Source organism: Stenella coeruleoalba (assembly GCF_951394435.1).
Source record: "Stenella coeruleoalba genome assembly, chromosome: 20".
In the NCBI taxonomy this organism is placed as follows: domain Eukaryota; kingdom Metazoa; phylum Chordata; class Mammalia; order Artiodactyla; family Delphinidae; genus Stenella; species Stenella coeruleoalba.
The window spans coordinates 55,079,396-55,091,668 of NC_137166.1; the positions used below are offsets into that span (position 1 = coordinate 55,079,396).

Here is a 12,273-nt window from a genome sequence, read left to right on the forward strand (position 1 = left end):
AAAGTAAATTCAAGTGGTTGTATTGTTTCCCTGTCCCACAAATTACCACAAACTTGGTGGATTAAAACAGCCCAAATATATTATCTTATGGCTCTTGGAAGGCAGCAGTATACAATCAGGTCACTGGTATAAAGTCAGGGAACAGGGAGACATTCCTTTACTTCATCTCCATCCAGAACCGGAAGTCTCGAAGGCAGTTGAATTCTATATATTGACCTTGTATGCAGCGATGCAGGAAAACTTTTTAATTAGAGTAGAAGATCTTTACATTATTTTGGATTTTCTGCAAACACAGCTGTGCAGTCTCTTAGTAATACAATATTATTCTTATCCACTTCAGAGCTTCTCGCCTTGTTTTGTTTCACTTACTTGGTTGGTGCCTCCAGGGCCCTGGTGAATACAAGTGGTCATACGGAACATACTTGGATCATTGCCAGTCGTAGACGAAAGCACCTCAGGTTCTCACCTGTACAAATGACGTCTGGTGTTGTTAAACATGCCCTCATCAATGAAAGGGAATTCCCTTCTATTTCTGATGTGTTTTTATTTTCACCAGGAATTGTTGGTATATTTTATCAAAGGCTTTGTCTGCATCTGTTAAGGTGATTATTTTTTATTTGTTTTATTAAGGTATTGCATTATGTGATAGATTCTTAAAATTTTAAGTTACTCTATCCTTCGAAAAGAAACCCCACAGTATGGTCATGAAGTAATGTCCTTTTAATATATCACTACATCTCATTTGTGTACACTTTGTTTAGGGATTTCCATCTAAGCTCATGTGAGAGATCTTCCTGTGACTTCCCCATGTATAATTCCCTTGTCAGGTTTTGGTGTAAATATTTTCCTGATCTGATGTGTTGAGGTATGTTTCTTCTTTTTCTGTTCTCGGGAAATGTTTGTGCAATTTGGGGGTGTGTGTGCGTGTGTGTGTCTTTCACGAGTACATAAGTGCTCGGAAGAAATCACCAGTGAAGCCGCCCTGAACTGGTCACTTACACGTCGGACAGTGATGACCGTCACAGCATTTGTCTGCATCCCATCACACAGTCGCCATTTCTTTTTTTGGTGAGAACATTTGAGATCTGCTCTCTTCAAAACACTCAAGAATGGGATACAGTGTGATTAGCTGTAACCACCATGCTGTATATTAGATCCCCAGAACTTATTCATCTTATAACTGGAAGCTTGTGCCCTTTGACCAATATCTTCCCATTTCCCCCTCGCTCCAACCCCGGGAACCAGCATTCTCCTATTTCTTTCATTTTGACTTTGTTAGATTCTATATAGTTCAGTCGTGGGTAAGTTTGGATTAGAGTCAATGTATAAGGTGGTAGATTTTCCATTTATTCTTATATCCATTTAGTAAATTGTACACGTGAAGATTTCCATCCCATCTACATTTTCTGTATGTTGGCGTCAAATTTCTCATAATGTTCTGTTACTATCTTTATAACGTCTGTAGGATTTGTAGTGCTGTCTGCAATCCCTTTCATGCTATTAGAAATGTGAGCCTTCTCTCTTTTTCCCTCGGCTGTGGTGGCTAGGATTCATGAATGTTTTCAAGAATGAGTTTATTTTTTGCCTTAATTGATTTTCTCTACTTTTTGGTTGTCTTCATTATTAGCTACCCTTGTCATTATTATTCCCACCTTCTACCTTCATTTGAAATAATTTGCTATTTTTTCCTGAAGTCTTGGTATGATATGTTAGGTCATCGATTTTTTTAAAGCCTTTTCTAATATACTCATTCATGATTCTTAATTTTCTCATTTCATATGTTTTGATGTATATTACTTACATTATCATTTATTGAAAACATTTTCCCACTTCTGTTTTGTTCTTTTGTTTGTTTGTTTGTTTTCGTTTTGATTTTGGTTTTCAACTCACAGATTGATTTTTGAGCAGTCTGTTGCATTATTTCCCAAACGTAAGGATAGTAGTTATCTTTGAGGGTAGAATCAGGTGACTGCCAAAGGGTCCCAGGGGCTCCTGGTGGTCTGTGTTGGGAGTCCAGGCTGTCTGATGGTCGTTAGGTGGTGTCCACTGCGGGCAGGCAGCTCCTGTGCCTTCCGGGATCCGTGCAGTCTTCCTCCCTGGAGCGTGGGGTCTGGGTCCTTCCTGGGCTAGCGGACGGCGAGAGCAGCATACACGCTGGGCTCTTCTGGGGGCTCCCCTGACTGGGGGGCAGGGGTTGCAGTCTCCCGTCTGAAAGTCGAGTGGTTCAGCTGGGCATAGGTCACATCCTGGGGGGCTTCAGATGCGGCGGCCTGCGGTGGGGGAGAGGGAGGGAGGGTGTGTGGTTGGGGTGGGGGAAGCCTGGGGGCCCGGACAGAATGGGACCCACCTGACCGTCCCTCTGCTCGTCCTCTTCCGCTTGTCTGTCCTTCGTGTCCAGCAATCTCCCCGACAGGGAGGAAGGAGAGGTGGCCACCCCCCACCTTAGTCTTGATCTTGAGTGGTTCACCTGGGCATACGTCCCCTTCTGGGGGTCTGCATCCTGCCTGTTCTGCTGGAGGGAGAGAGTAGGACAGAAAGGGGACTTGCTGGATCCACTGTGATCTCCTTCCGTCAGCTTTCCACTGTGTTGGCAGAGTGATGCTTTAAAACCTTAGGTCAGGTCACTTTCCTGATGGAAACTCTGGGGACGTCCTAACACCTCGGAGCCTCTGGATTCTTTCTACGGTTCTGATTTCAGTATTAACACGTTATCTCCCTTGCACATTTGGCTCCAGCCGCACGGCCATCTTCCTGCAAAAGCACGTCCCTGCCTCAGGACCTTTGCACTCGCTGCCCCCCCGGCCATGCACTCTGTAACCTTCTCTTGCTTCACTTTCCTTATCGGGACCTTGCATTCTAGGACGCTACCTGCTTCTTTACATATAGTCTTCTCACCCACCAGGTGAGCTCCCTGCTGCACCTGCAGCACCTACAGGGAGCCGGGGGGATGCGCTCTCCTTGTGCACCACTTTTGGGTGAATGAAGGAAGGGGGGCCTGGGGACTTTCAGGTGATTCACTTATTCACAAATCCTCTTGAGACGTGGGGCTTCTCTGCAACGCCAGAAGGTCAGACAGAGGACGGGGAGCCAGGAAAGGGGACCCCGAAGGAGGGGCCATGAGGTCACAAGGAAGCAGGAGGGGTGGAGTCACAGCAGGACGACCCAGGAAGCCCGGAGGGAGAGGTCAGTGTGGGACGCTGCTGGAGCTGGGATGTGAGGACAGAGACGTGTCCATTGGACTGAGTTTGGCAACAAGAAGGTCTCTGGTGGCCTGGACAGGAGTAGGGGTCTCACCGGATGGTCCAGCTGCACCCTGTCCTCAGGCTGTGTGTCCTTCACGGCAGCATCTGCTGGGGCAGAACAGGGTGTGTATCGCTTGGTGGGATCCCCTGAGATCCCTCAGGGCTGGAGCCCCCGCAGTGCATCCAGAAGGGGCCACTGAGACCCAGGGGTGAGGGGAAGTGTGGGATTTCAGTCCGCACCCCCTGAGCCCACCCCTTCCCAGCCTTCCCCTCCCCCCCACAGGTGCCTCCAGAACCCTGTGTCCCCCACCCCGTCCTCTTCTGCTCACAGAGGGCCTGGTCCTGGGCGGCGGTGGCTGGGCAGGAGCTGGGGAGGAAGCGGGCGTGTTAGGGGGAGAATGAGGGGGAGCTGCGGGCGGGGCGGGCCTGGGGGTCTTCGGGGCGGGAGTTACCTGCTCTGCAGGCCTGTGTCCTTGGGCTCTGGGTCTGCAGCCCCTGCGGGAGAGTGGAAATCAGCCTCGCCCTGGGCTGGGGCAGATGACAGAGGCTCGGCCCTGGGACTCTTATGACCCCCGCCCCTCACACGGGATTCAGGAGGAAAGAAGACCTGAACTCATACTTGCGTACATGTTTCAACACTTCATGAGATTGCAAAGGAGGAAAATACCTTAAATTATACATGTCAGCTGACAGTACATGTTTTCTTTCTAGATTTTTGAGTTTCAGACTCTGGACAATCTTTTTCTAAGCTGACCTTGCCCATCTCGTAGGTTTCCCTTCGGCTGGTGCCCTAAGCCCACCACCTCCAGGGGTCTGGGTCACCCTGTTCCCTACTCACCCGACTTCTTGTGTCTGCTCTGACCCCAGTGTCGGACGAGGAGGACGAGGGGCAGCAGGACGAAGGCCACCAAGACCCCGATCAGGACGTTCAGGTACCATTTGAGACCTGGGGCACCAGTGACGTCATGCATGAGCCCAAGATGCCCTTTAATTGAGCGCCTACTGTGTGCAGGCTTGTGCTGGGGTCTGTGCATTCATCTCCTCTAACCCACCCCACCCATTTTACAGATGAGGAAACTGAGGCACAGAGAGGGAATTCACCAACCCCAGGTGACCCAGTCTGGAGGTGGCAGAGCTGGGATTGGAACCCAGGGCTGTGGGCTCCCTGAGCTGTCCTCCTGCCGCGCCCCGCCCAAGGTGGACACCAGCTTTGTGCTCTGGGGGCTTCTCATCTGCAGGGGGGCCTGTCCGAGGGTCTCATCTGGAGCCGAGGGTCCTTCCTTGTTACCCTCCCCTCCCCCATCACAGCAGGGACTGGGGGAGGGGCCGGCTATGTGCGGGGGACTCTTCATCTTTCCCTACCCCGCCCTGTACAATGCCACGACCACTGCGGCACTGGGGACAGGCCCCCATACAGTCACATCCTCAGGGGCCTCCCTGTGAGGCCTCCTCTCCTGGGGGGTCAGAGCCAGAAGTCAGAACTGAAGGAAATCTAAGCTCCGGGCCACGATTCTCTGCCTTTACACTTGGAGAAACTGAGGCCCAGGCAGGGGAAGGGGTCCAAGTCAGCGTCTCCAGAGGTGCGTGAACTAAGGCCATAACTGAGCCCTGCCCCCCTGGGCCCAACACCATGTCCCACAGACCCTCACTCACCCGTCTGCGGGCCTGGCTCCGTGGGGGGAAGGGCCCCAACTTCAGAGCCTCCTGGGGGTCAGGACAGGAGGTTAGGGTTGGGGGCTGCTTCTCCCCACGTCAGCCCACTGCTCCTCCCCCAGGATGGGCCCCGAGGGGTCATTCCCTCTCCATGACCCCCACCCTTCATCCACCAGCCTCAGAGCTCCTGGTGCCTGTGGTCACTCCAGCATCTCTACCTGACTCCCAGCCCCCCCTGGGACACAAGCTGTGCTGAGATTGGGTCAGGATTTAGAGCAGCTGAGGACCTCAAGGGACAGGCCTGGGGCCAGGTGTCCACATATTGGGCAGAGGCCCCAGTGGCTCACCAGCTCTTGAATTGGGCCCTGTGTGTGGGTGGTGGTGTCCCCAGAGGATCCTGGGAAAATGCCTGTAGTTGGGTGAGGGGCTGCGGCTTCCCTGGGATCCCCCCTCTGCTCACACTCTGGTGCTGTCTCTGCTCTGGGGCTGCCCTTGGCTTTCCCCCTCCTCCTATCTGAGAAGCCTGGTGACGGGACGTGAGAAGCAGCAGGGACGGGAGGGCCTGGTTTCCCTCCGTCCCTCTGCAGGCTGGACCCCCTCCGGATCACCCTCCCTTGACTCTCCTTTGGAGCCCCCCTCACTCCTATCCTAGAAAGGGGGTCACCTTCAGAGCTGACAACAGGGACACAGAGGGGACAGGGCTGGGGCCCCTCACCTGAGACCGCGAGCTCCAGGGGGGCACTGGCGTGTGACAGCAGGTAGCGGTTACTGTTGAGTGAGCTGTAACACCTGTAGGTCCCATTGTGGGCTGAGGTCACGGGACTCATGGAGAATTCGGCCTGGAAATGCCCACCTCGGTACTTTGATCTAAGACGCAGTGGGGGCCGGGCTGCCCCCTCCTTGGACAGAAGGAAAGTTTCCTTTGTGCTCCTTGACTGACATAGCAGGGTCACGTTCTCTCCTGAGGCCACCAGGGGGCCCGGCTGCACCGAGAGGGAGGGCGTGTCAGGGAAGGAACCTAGAGAGAGGAAGGGGGGTGAGGGGCTGTCTGCCCCCTGGTTCTGAACTGCGACTCAGCAGGGCCTCCCTGAGGCCCCTCATCTCTGTCTGTCTCTGTTTTCTCCGAGTCTCTCCCTCTCCCTGCCCACCCCCGTCTCTCTCTGTCTCTCTCTCCCCCTCCTTGGGGACCCCTCATGCCTGGTCCCAGCATCACCAGCTGGGGCTCCCCCGGCAGGGCCTGTGCAGAGTCTCGTCCCTGATTGACCCGCTGGCTCCTCACCTGCCACCAGGATGTCCAGGGGGTCACTGGGGGCCGACCACTCGGAGGAGAGGTTGTGTCCACCGTAGCATCTGTACCGGCCCGCGTGGGTGTTGGTCACCGGGCCCAGGGGGAAGTCGGCCTGAGAGAGCCCAGCATGGGGCTGCCGGCCAGGGTGCTGGGGGAGGGCCTGTCTCCCCTCCTGGGACAGAGCGAATCTGTCATAGCCGACGTCAGAGAGACACTGGAGGGTCAGGCTCTGTCCAGAGGCCACGACAGGGCCCTGCGGGGTCAGGAGGGAGGGCTTCCCAGACACACCTGGGGGAAGACCAGCCCTGGGCTGTAGGGGCTGGTTCCTCCCATGAAGCCCCTTCTCCCATCCTGGTCCCCAGGCCTCATTGTCGCTTACACTCTGTGTCTCTGTCCTGTGCGCCCTGCTCCCCCCTCACCCCACCCTCTCATCTGGGACAATCCTGGGAGAAAAGCATCTAATAATCTGTCTCGTGCCTCAAGAAGTACGTGAGGCCAGGGTGGGACCTCCTCACCTGGGACCAGGAGCTCCAGGGGGTCACTGGGGGCCGACCACACCTGGGGGGTGTCCCTGTAAAAGCCGTGGCATCTGAACGTCCACCTGTGGCTGGGGGTCACGCGACCCACATGGAACAGGGCCTGGGTGTGCCCATGGGGGCCTCGCTGTGCATCCAGGGTCCAGGAGGACTTGGGTTCTCCTTCCTTAGTCAGAATGAACCCGTCCAGTCGCTTCCAAGAGCGACACTGGAGGGTCACGTTCCCTCCCGAGGTCACCACAGGGCTCGGCAGGGCTGAGAGGGTGGGTTTCCTGTGGGCCCCTAGGAGAGAAGGAGGCAGCTTGTGAAATGGGGCTCACTCCCCCAGGGCTGGGCTGTGAGAGGGACACACCCCTGAGAGCAGACCCCCTTCCTGAGGCCAGAGCGCAATGCTGGGACCCCCGAGTGTCCTCTCACCTGTCATCACCAGCTCCAGGGGGTCACTGCGCTCTGACCAGCCAGTGGGGCTGCGATAGTAACAGTGATATCTCCCTGCGTAGTCCTGTGTCATGTATGAGATGGAGAACTTGCCCTTGTCCCCGGGCTCCAGTGAGGGCTTTCTGTACCAGGGAGGTGAGCTTCCCTCTTTAATCAGATGGAATTCCCGGACCCCCAGGGTCCCCTGACACCAGATGGTCACGGGGCTCCCCCAGGGGATCACAGAGCCTGGCTCAACCCAGATGGTGGGTTTGGGGAGGGTGCCTGGAAGGACATCAGAGGCTGGGTCACAAGACATCCTCACCCCCAGGTCCCCAGCTCTCAGCCCCCAACCTCCCGGACTCCCCCTCCTTCAGCCCAGAACTGCTGTTCCCCACCCCATTGCCTGGGGGTGGCCCCTTGTCCCCATGATCAGGAGGGAGGTGGGACACCTGGGGACAGACTCACCTGCCTGCACCTGGGTCCTCAGGCCCACACTCAGCCCTGGAAGAGAGACCCCTGTGAGAGGTTCGCCCTGAATCCTGAGCAGCGCCTCTCCTACCCGTGAGCCTCCTGAGTCCTGGGGTCTCCTGACAGAGCAGCCTGGCTGTTGGGAGGGGTCCCTCTCTGGCTGGGGCTTCCCCTCCCCCTCCTTCATCTCACCGAGGCAGAGCAGGGCCGTGAGGCTGGGGGTCATGGCGTCTCGTCCCTGTGGTCCAGGTGGTGCAGATGGAGGAGACCTCGGTGCCTTCAGGACGGAGACCCGAGGGTGTGTCCACTGGGAGGCTGGTCCTCCCTGTCACGGAGCTGTCACGTCAGCAGCCCCACAGGAAGGGGAACTGCCCCTCCCCAGAAGCCTGGCACTAGTTTCCACAGGGCTCAGGCTGGAGTGGGCAGCGGCCTTCTGCAGGCTGCCAAGTCCCCGGACTCAGCCCCTCCCATCTTCCAAGCCCGCAGGCGCGTCTCTCCTTCTTTTGCTTCTGAGTCCCATTGACCTTGGCTCTGACCTTTGTACCTCACTCCTTCACTCATCAGGACCTTGGTGGTAACGTGGCCGCCCCCCCCCCCCAGGTAATCCAGGACTGTCTCCTCATCTCCGGCACTTAGAAGGTGCCTTGGTGGTATCTTCAGGGGAAATTCAGGGCTCATCCTAAGAGTACAAAGTGATAATAATACAAATAGAACTCAGTATCCTTCTGTGCGGAGTAAGGTAGCGCAGGTAGTGAGTTTCGAAATCACGGTGACTTTCCTGCCCACCCCGTGTGAGCAGAGGGACAAGAGGACAGAGCCTGGGAGGCGACGCCGACTAAGGATACCTCGGGCAGCTGCCTGTCACCCCCAGCGCGGGTTTCGACACTAAAGGTTTCACAGGAAGCAGAGCAGCTGTTTCCCTACACGTCAGTCTCTGTTACCATCCTAAATGAGATGCGTGACGTCTCCTTTTTCAGAAAACAATTTCTGCGCGTCATAAACCCCAGATGTGAGCTCCAGACACAGTCCAAATACGCCATCAAGTGCCGCGAGCCCGATGCTGGCTTTCGAGCTGGACGGTCAGAAGATCAATGGTTCCCGCCCAAGGTATTTCCTCTCCCCCCACTTCAGTGGTTTGTGTTCATCTCCAAACGCTCCTAGATCATGGAATCCTGTTTGGGTTAATGAGATTTAAAACGAATGGAGATGTTGGGTTCTTTCCTTCACAGCCTTGGTCATACTGGGGTTGATGAGAGACGTGACTGAGGGCTCCTGAGGAAGGGGAGACCCTGCAGAGAAAGGAAGCGTGATACACACAGAGCAGGAGGTTTGCCCAAAGCACTTCCTGGTTAGATGCCAGTTGTGCATTTTGGGGTGGAATGCCACTCAAGCCATATTGTCCTTGTTTCTCCTGTTTGGTGATTGGGTCTTTCCTGCCTTGGTTGATTCGGCATGCCCCAGGTTTCTCCAGAGTAAGGCTGTTATTTCCCCTTTGTAATTAATCACTGGTCCGTGGGGAGGTACTTTGAGAGTTTGTACGTATCCTGCTCCTTATTAAATTTTCACTTTATAAGTTTAGCAGCTACTGACCCTATGCCATAGCAAAAGCTTCTCTTCTCCCAAATGCACCCATTCACGTGGAAATCACATTGTTTATAATATCCCAGTACTTTTAAATGCCTGTAAAATACGGCCAATCCTTCTTGTGTTTCTTCTGTCATAATAAGCAGACGCATCTAGACTTTCTTATTTCCTCACGACTCAGAGGCCGTATGGTGTGTTTTAATTTCTGGTTGATCTTGTCCCCACTACCCGCATAGCTCTTCTCTTTGTGTGTTTTCCTAAGTATTCTTACGTTTTTATTTTTCCATATGGAGCTTAGTATCAACTTGTCTAGTTCAAGAAGAAAAGCTTGTTAAACTCAAAATCTTCTGCACAGCAAAGGAAACCATAAACAAAACAAAAAGACAGCCCACGGATTGGGAGAAAATATTTGTTGCAGATGATGTGACTGACAAGGGATAAGTCTCCAAAATTTACAAACAGCTCATGAGGCTTAATATCATCAAAACAAACAACCTAATGAAAAAATGGGCAGAAGACCTAAATAGACGTTTCTCCAAAAAAGAAATACGGATGGTCAAGAGGCACATGAAACGATGTTCAACATCGCTAATTATTAGAGAAATGCAAGTCAAAACTACAATGAGGTATCACCTCACACCAGTCAGAATGGCCATCATCAAAGAATCCACAAACAATAAATGCTGGAGAGGGTGTGGAGAGAAGGGAACCCTCCTGCACTGTTGGTGGGAATGTAAGTTGGTGCAGCCACTATGGAGAACAGTATGGAGGTTCCATAAAGAAGTAAAAATAGAGCTACCATATGATCCTGCAGACCCACTCCTGGGTCCAAAAGGATACTTGCACTCCACTTGCACATGGTCCAAAAGGATACTTGCACTCCAGTATTCATTGCAGCAGTGTTTACAATAGCCAAGACCTGGAAGCAACCTAAGTGTCCATCGACAGATGAATGGATAAAGAAGATGTGGCATATATGTACAATGGAATATTACTCAGCCATAAAAAGAAACGAAATTGAGTTATTTGTAGTGAGGTGGATGGACCTAGAGTCTGTCATATAGAGTGAAGTAAGTCAGAAAGAGAAAAACAAATACTGTATGCTAATGCATATATATGGAAACTAAAAAAAAAAAAAAAGGTTTTGAAGACCATAGTGGCAGGACAGGAATAAAGATGCAGACATAGAGAATGGACTTGAGTTCACAGGGAGGGGGTAGGGTAAGCTGGGACGATGTGAGAGAGTAGCGTGGACTTATATTCACTACCAAATGTAAAATAGATAACTAGTGGGAAGCAGCCACATAGCACAGGGAGATCAGCTCGGTGCTTTGTGACCACCTAGAGGGGTGTGATAGGGAGTGTGGGAGGGAGACGCAAGAGGGAGGAAATACGGGGATATATGTATATGTATAGCTGGTTCACTTTGTTATAAAGCAGAAACTAACACACCATTATAAAGCAATTATACTCCAATAAAGTTGTTCAAAAAAAAAGTGAAAAGAATAGGGCATTCTGTGGAGGGTTTGTACAAAGTTTAAATATGCTAATGTTTGCATAGAACTAAAAGAGCCATTGCACCATTTTAAGAGCTGGCTGAATCTCGGTTGAATTTTTAAAATATTCTTAAGATATATAAGAACATTTTAAATACCAGGCCTGTAACAGGCATGCAGGTTTCTTATGTTTCTATCAAAAAGATACACAAGACGAAAAAAATTGAGAACTCAATGCTGGCGCCTCCTAGCGGGTCTTCAGGCTAATGTTTCGTTTTTTTGTTGTTTTTAGTTTTTTGCGGTATGCGGGCCTCTCACTGTTGTGGCCTCTCCCGCTGCGGAGCACAGGCTCCGGACCACGGCTCACGGGCCTAACCGCTCCACGGCATGTGGGATCTTCCCGGACCGGGACACGAAGCCGTGTCCCGTGCATCGGCAGGCGGACTCTCAACCACTGTGCCACCAGGGAAGCCGTAACGTTTCGTTTGAATCTGAGTGGGAACCGCAGGTCTGACCCCTAAGTAGGGCGGTGACCACCTACACGTCCCACTCACAGCGGGATCGGGGCTCTCCGGGCGAGGGGCTCCCGGTGACCCCTCCTCCTTGGCGGCGCAGCTGGTCCCGCTCCGGAGACGTGGTCATGCAGATCCCAAGTGTTTCCATGTTGAGACAGCACGGAGCGGCCTTGTTTAGAAGCCCTGTAGCTTCAGCAACAAGGCTAAGTAATCAAGTGGGCAGTTGTGGACGGATCTAAATCTGTGTGACCTGACATGAAGAAAGAATATATTTGGTTATATCTGTTCATATAACACGTCCATGAGGCCCGCCCACGTGTCAGTGATGGAGCGGGGGCGGGGTCAGGGAGAGAGGCATGAGGTCTCCCAGGTGTGGAATTCAGAGGGCGCTGGGCGGACTGACATTGTGCACGTGGAACAGGAAGATGACGAGCAGACTTAGGCAGATATGGGGGTCTGCTTTCTGCGCAGCCAAGGCAGGGTAAGCCCTTACCCGGGCGGAGGCCGTCTCACTGTGCGTTTCAGCTGTGTAACTATTGCAGCCAATAGACCCAAAAGTGTAACGACTCACGTGATAGGAATTAGAGCCTCTTCCATGAAACAGGTGAAGCTGATTCCAGCTCAGCAGGGAGGTGCTTTAAAATACTGTGTGTTAATTCTAAAATGTGAGCAGATCAGGAGACGCCTGCCATTGAAAAGATATTTCATCACAGCTCCCAGGAGGAGGGGGCATGCATGCCACCCACCAGGGCCACGTAGGGAAGCACCAGAGACAGAAAGAAGGAGATGGAGTGAGGGGAAAATGGGAGCCTTTACTGTGGTTTCCACAAGAAGGAATGGGCAGGAAAGGGTAAGCAGGCATGGGATTGGCTGGATTAATGATTTCAGCGGGTTCTGGGGTGGAGGGGGCGTCCCTAGTTGTCATGTGCTTGGCCCTAGCGTGACAAGGGCAGGTGGGTCGTGGCCCAGACTGTGGACCCCCATAAAGGAGGGGGTGCGGTGTGGACTCTGGGTTGACTGGTTTGTATTTGATAAGTGCACCCCAGGAAGAGGATTCTTGCTCAGGAGCTG

The 12,273-nt window shown here is 53.1% G+C and overlaps 2 protein-coding genes across 14 annotated transcripts in view; one reads left to right on the top strand and one right to left on the bottom strand.

The window, feature by feature from the left end:
• CDC42EP5 (CDC42 effector protein 5) overlaps positions 1 to 12,273 on the top strand; it is a 231,634-nt gene that overhangs the window by 53,949 nt on the left and 165,412 nt on the right. For 5 of the 13 annotated variants that reach the window (XM_079906965.1, XM_079906956.1, XM_079906968.1 and 2 more), the window contains 2 exons: positions 4,013 to 4,174; positions 8,585 to 8,714. The exons of 5 other annotated variants lie outside the window; for them this stretch is intronic. The gene's annotated coding sequence lies outside the window, so the exon portion shown is untranslated. The remainder of the gene's footprint in view (positions 1 to 4,012; positions 4,175 to 8,584; positions 8,715 to 12,273) is intronic. 3 more of the 13 variants (XM_079906972.1, XM_079906971.1, XM_079906961.1) reach the window with 2 other exon arrangements.
• On the bottom strand, positions 1,989 to 8,092 carry LOC307178602 (leukocyte immunoglobulin-like receptor subfamily B member 3). The gene is made up of 12 exons (XM_079906921.1): positions 7,605 to 8,092; positions 7,137 to 7,421; positions 6,699 to 7,001; positions 6,175 to 6,471; positions 5,611 to 5,913; positions 4,896 to 4,946; positions 4,081 to 4,188; positions 3,695 to 3,737; positions 3,572 to 3,609; positions 3,295 to 3,347; positions 2,348 to 2,512; positions 1,989 to 2,270 (listed from the first exon to the last, which is right to left on the bottom strand). Exons 1-12 carry the CDS (start codon positions 7,831 to 7,833, stop codon positions 2,127 to 2,129), a joined length of 2,019 nt encoding a protein of 672 aa, XP_079763047.1. The 5' UTR covers positions 7,834 to 8,092; the 3' UTR covers positions 1,989 to 2,126.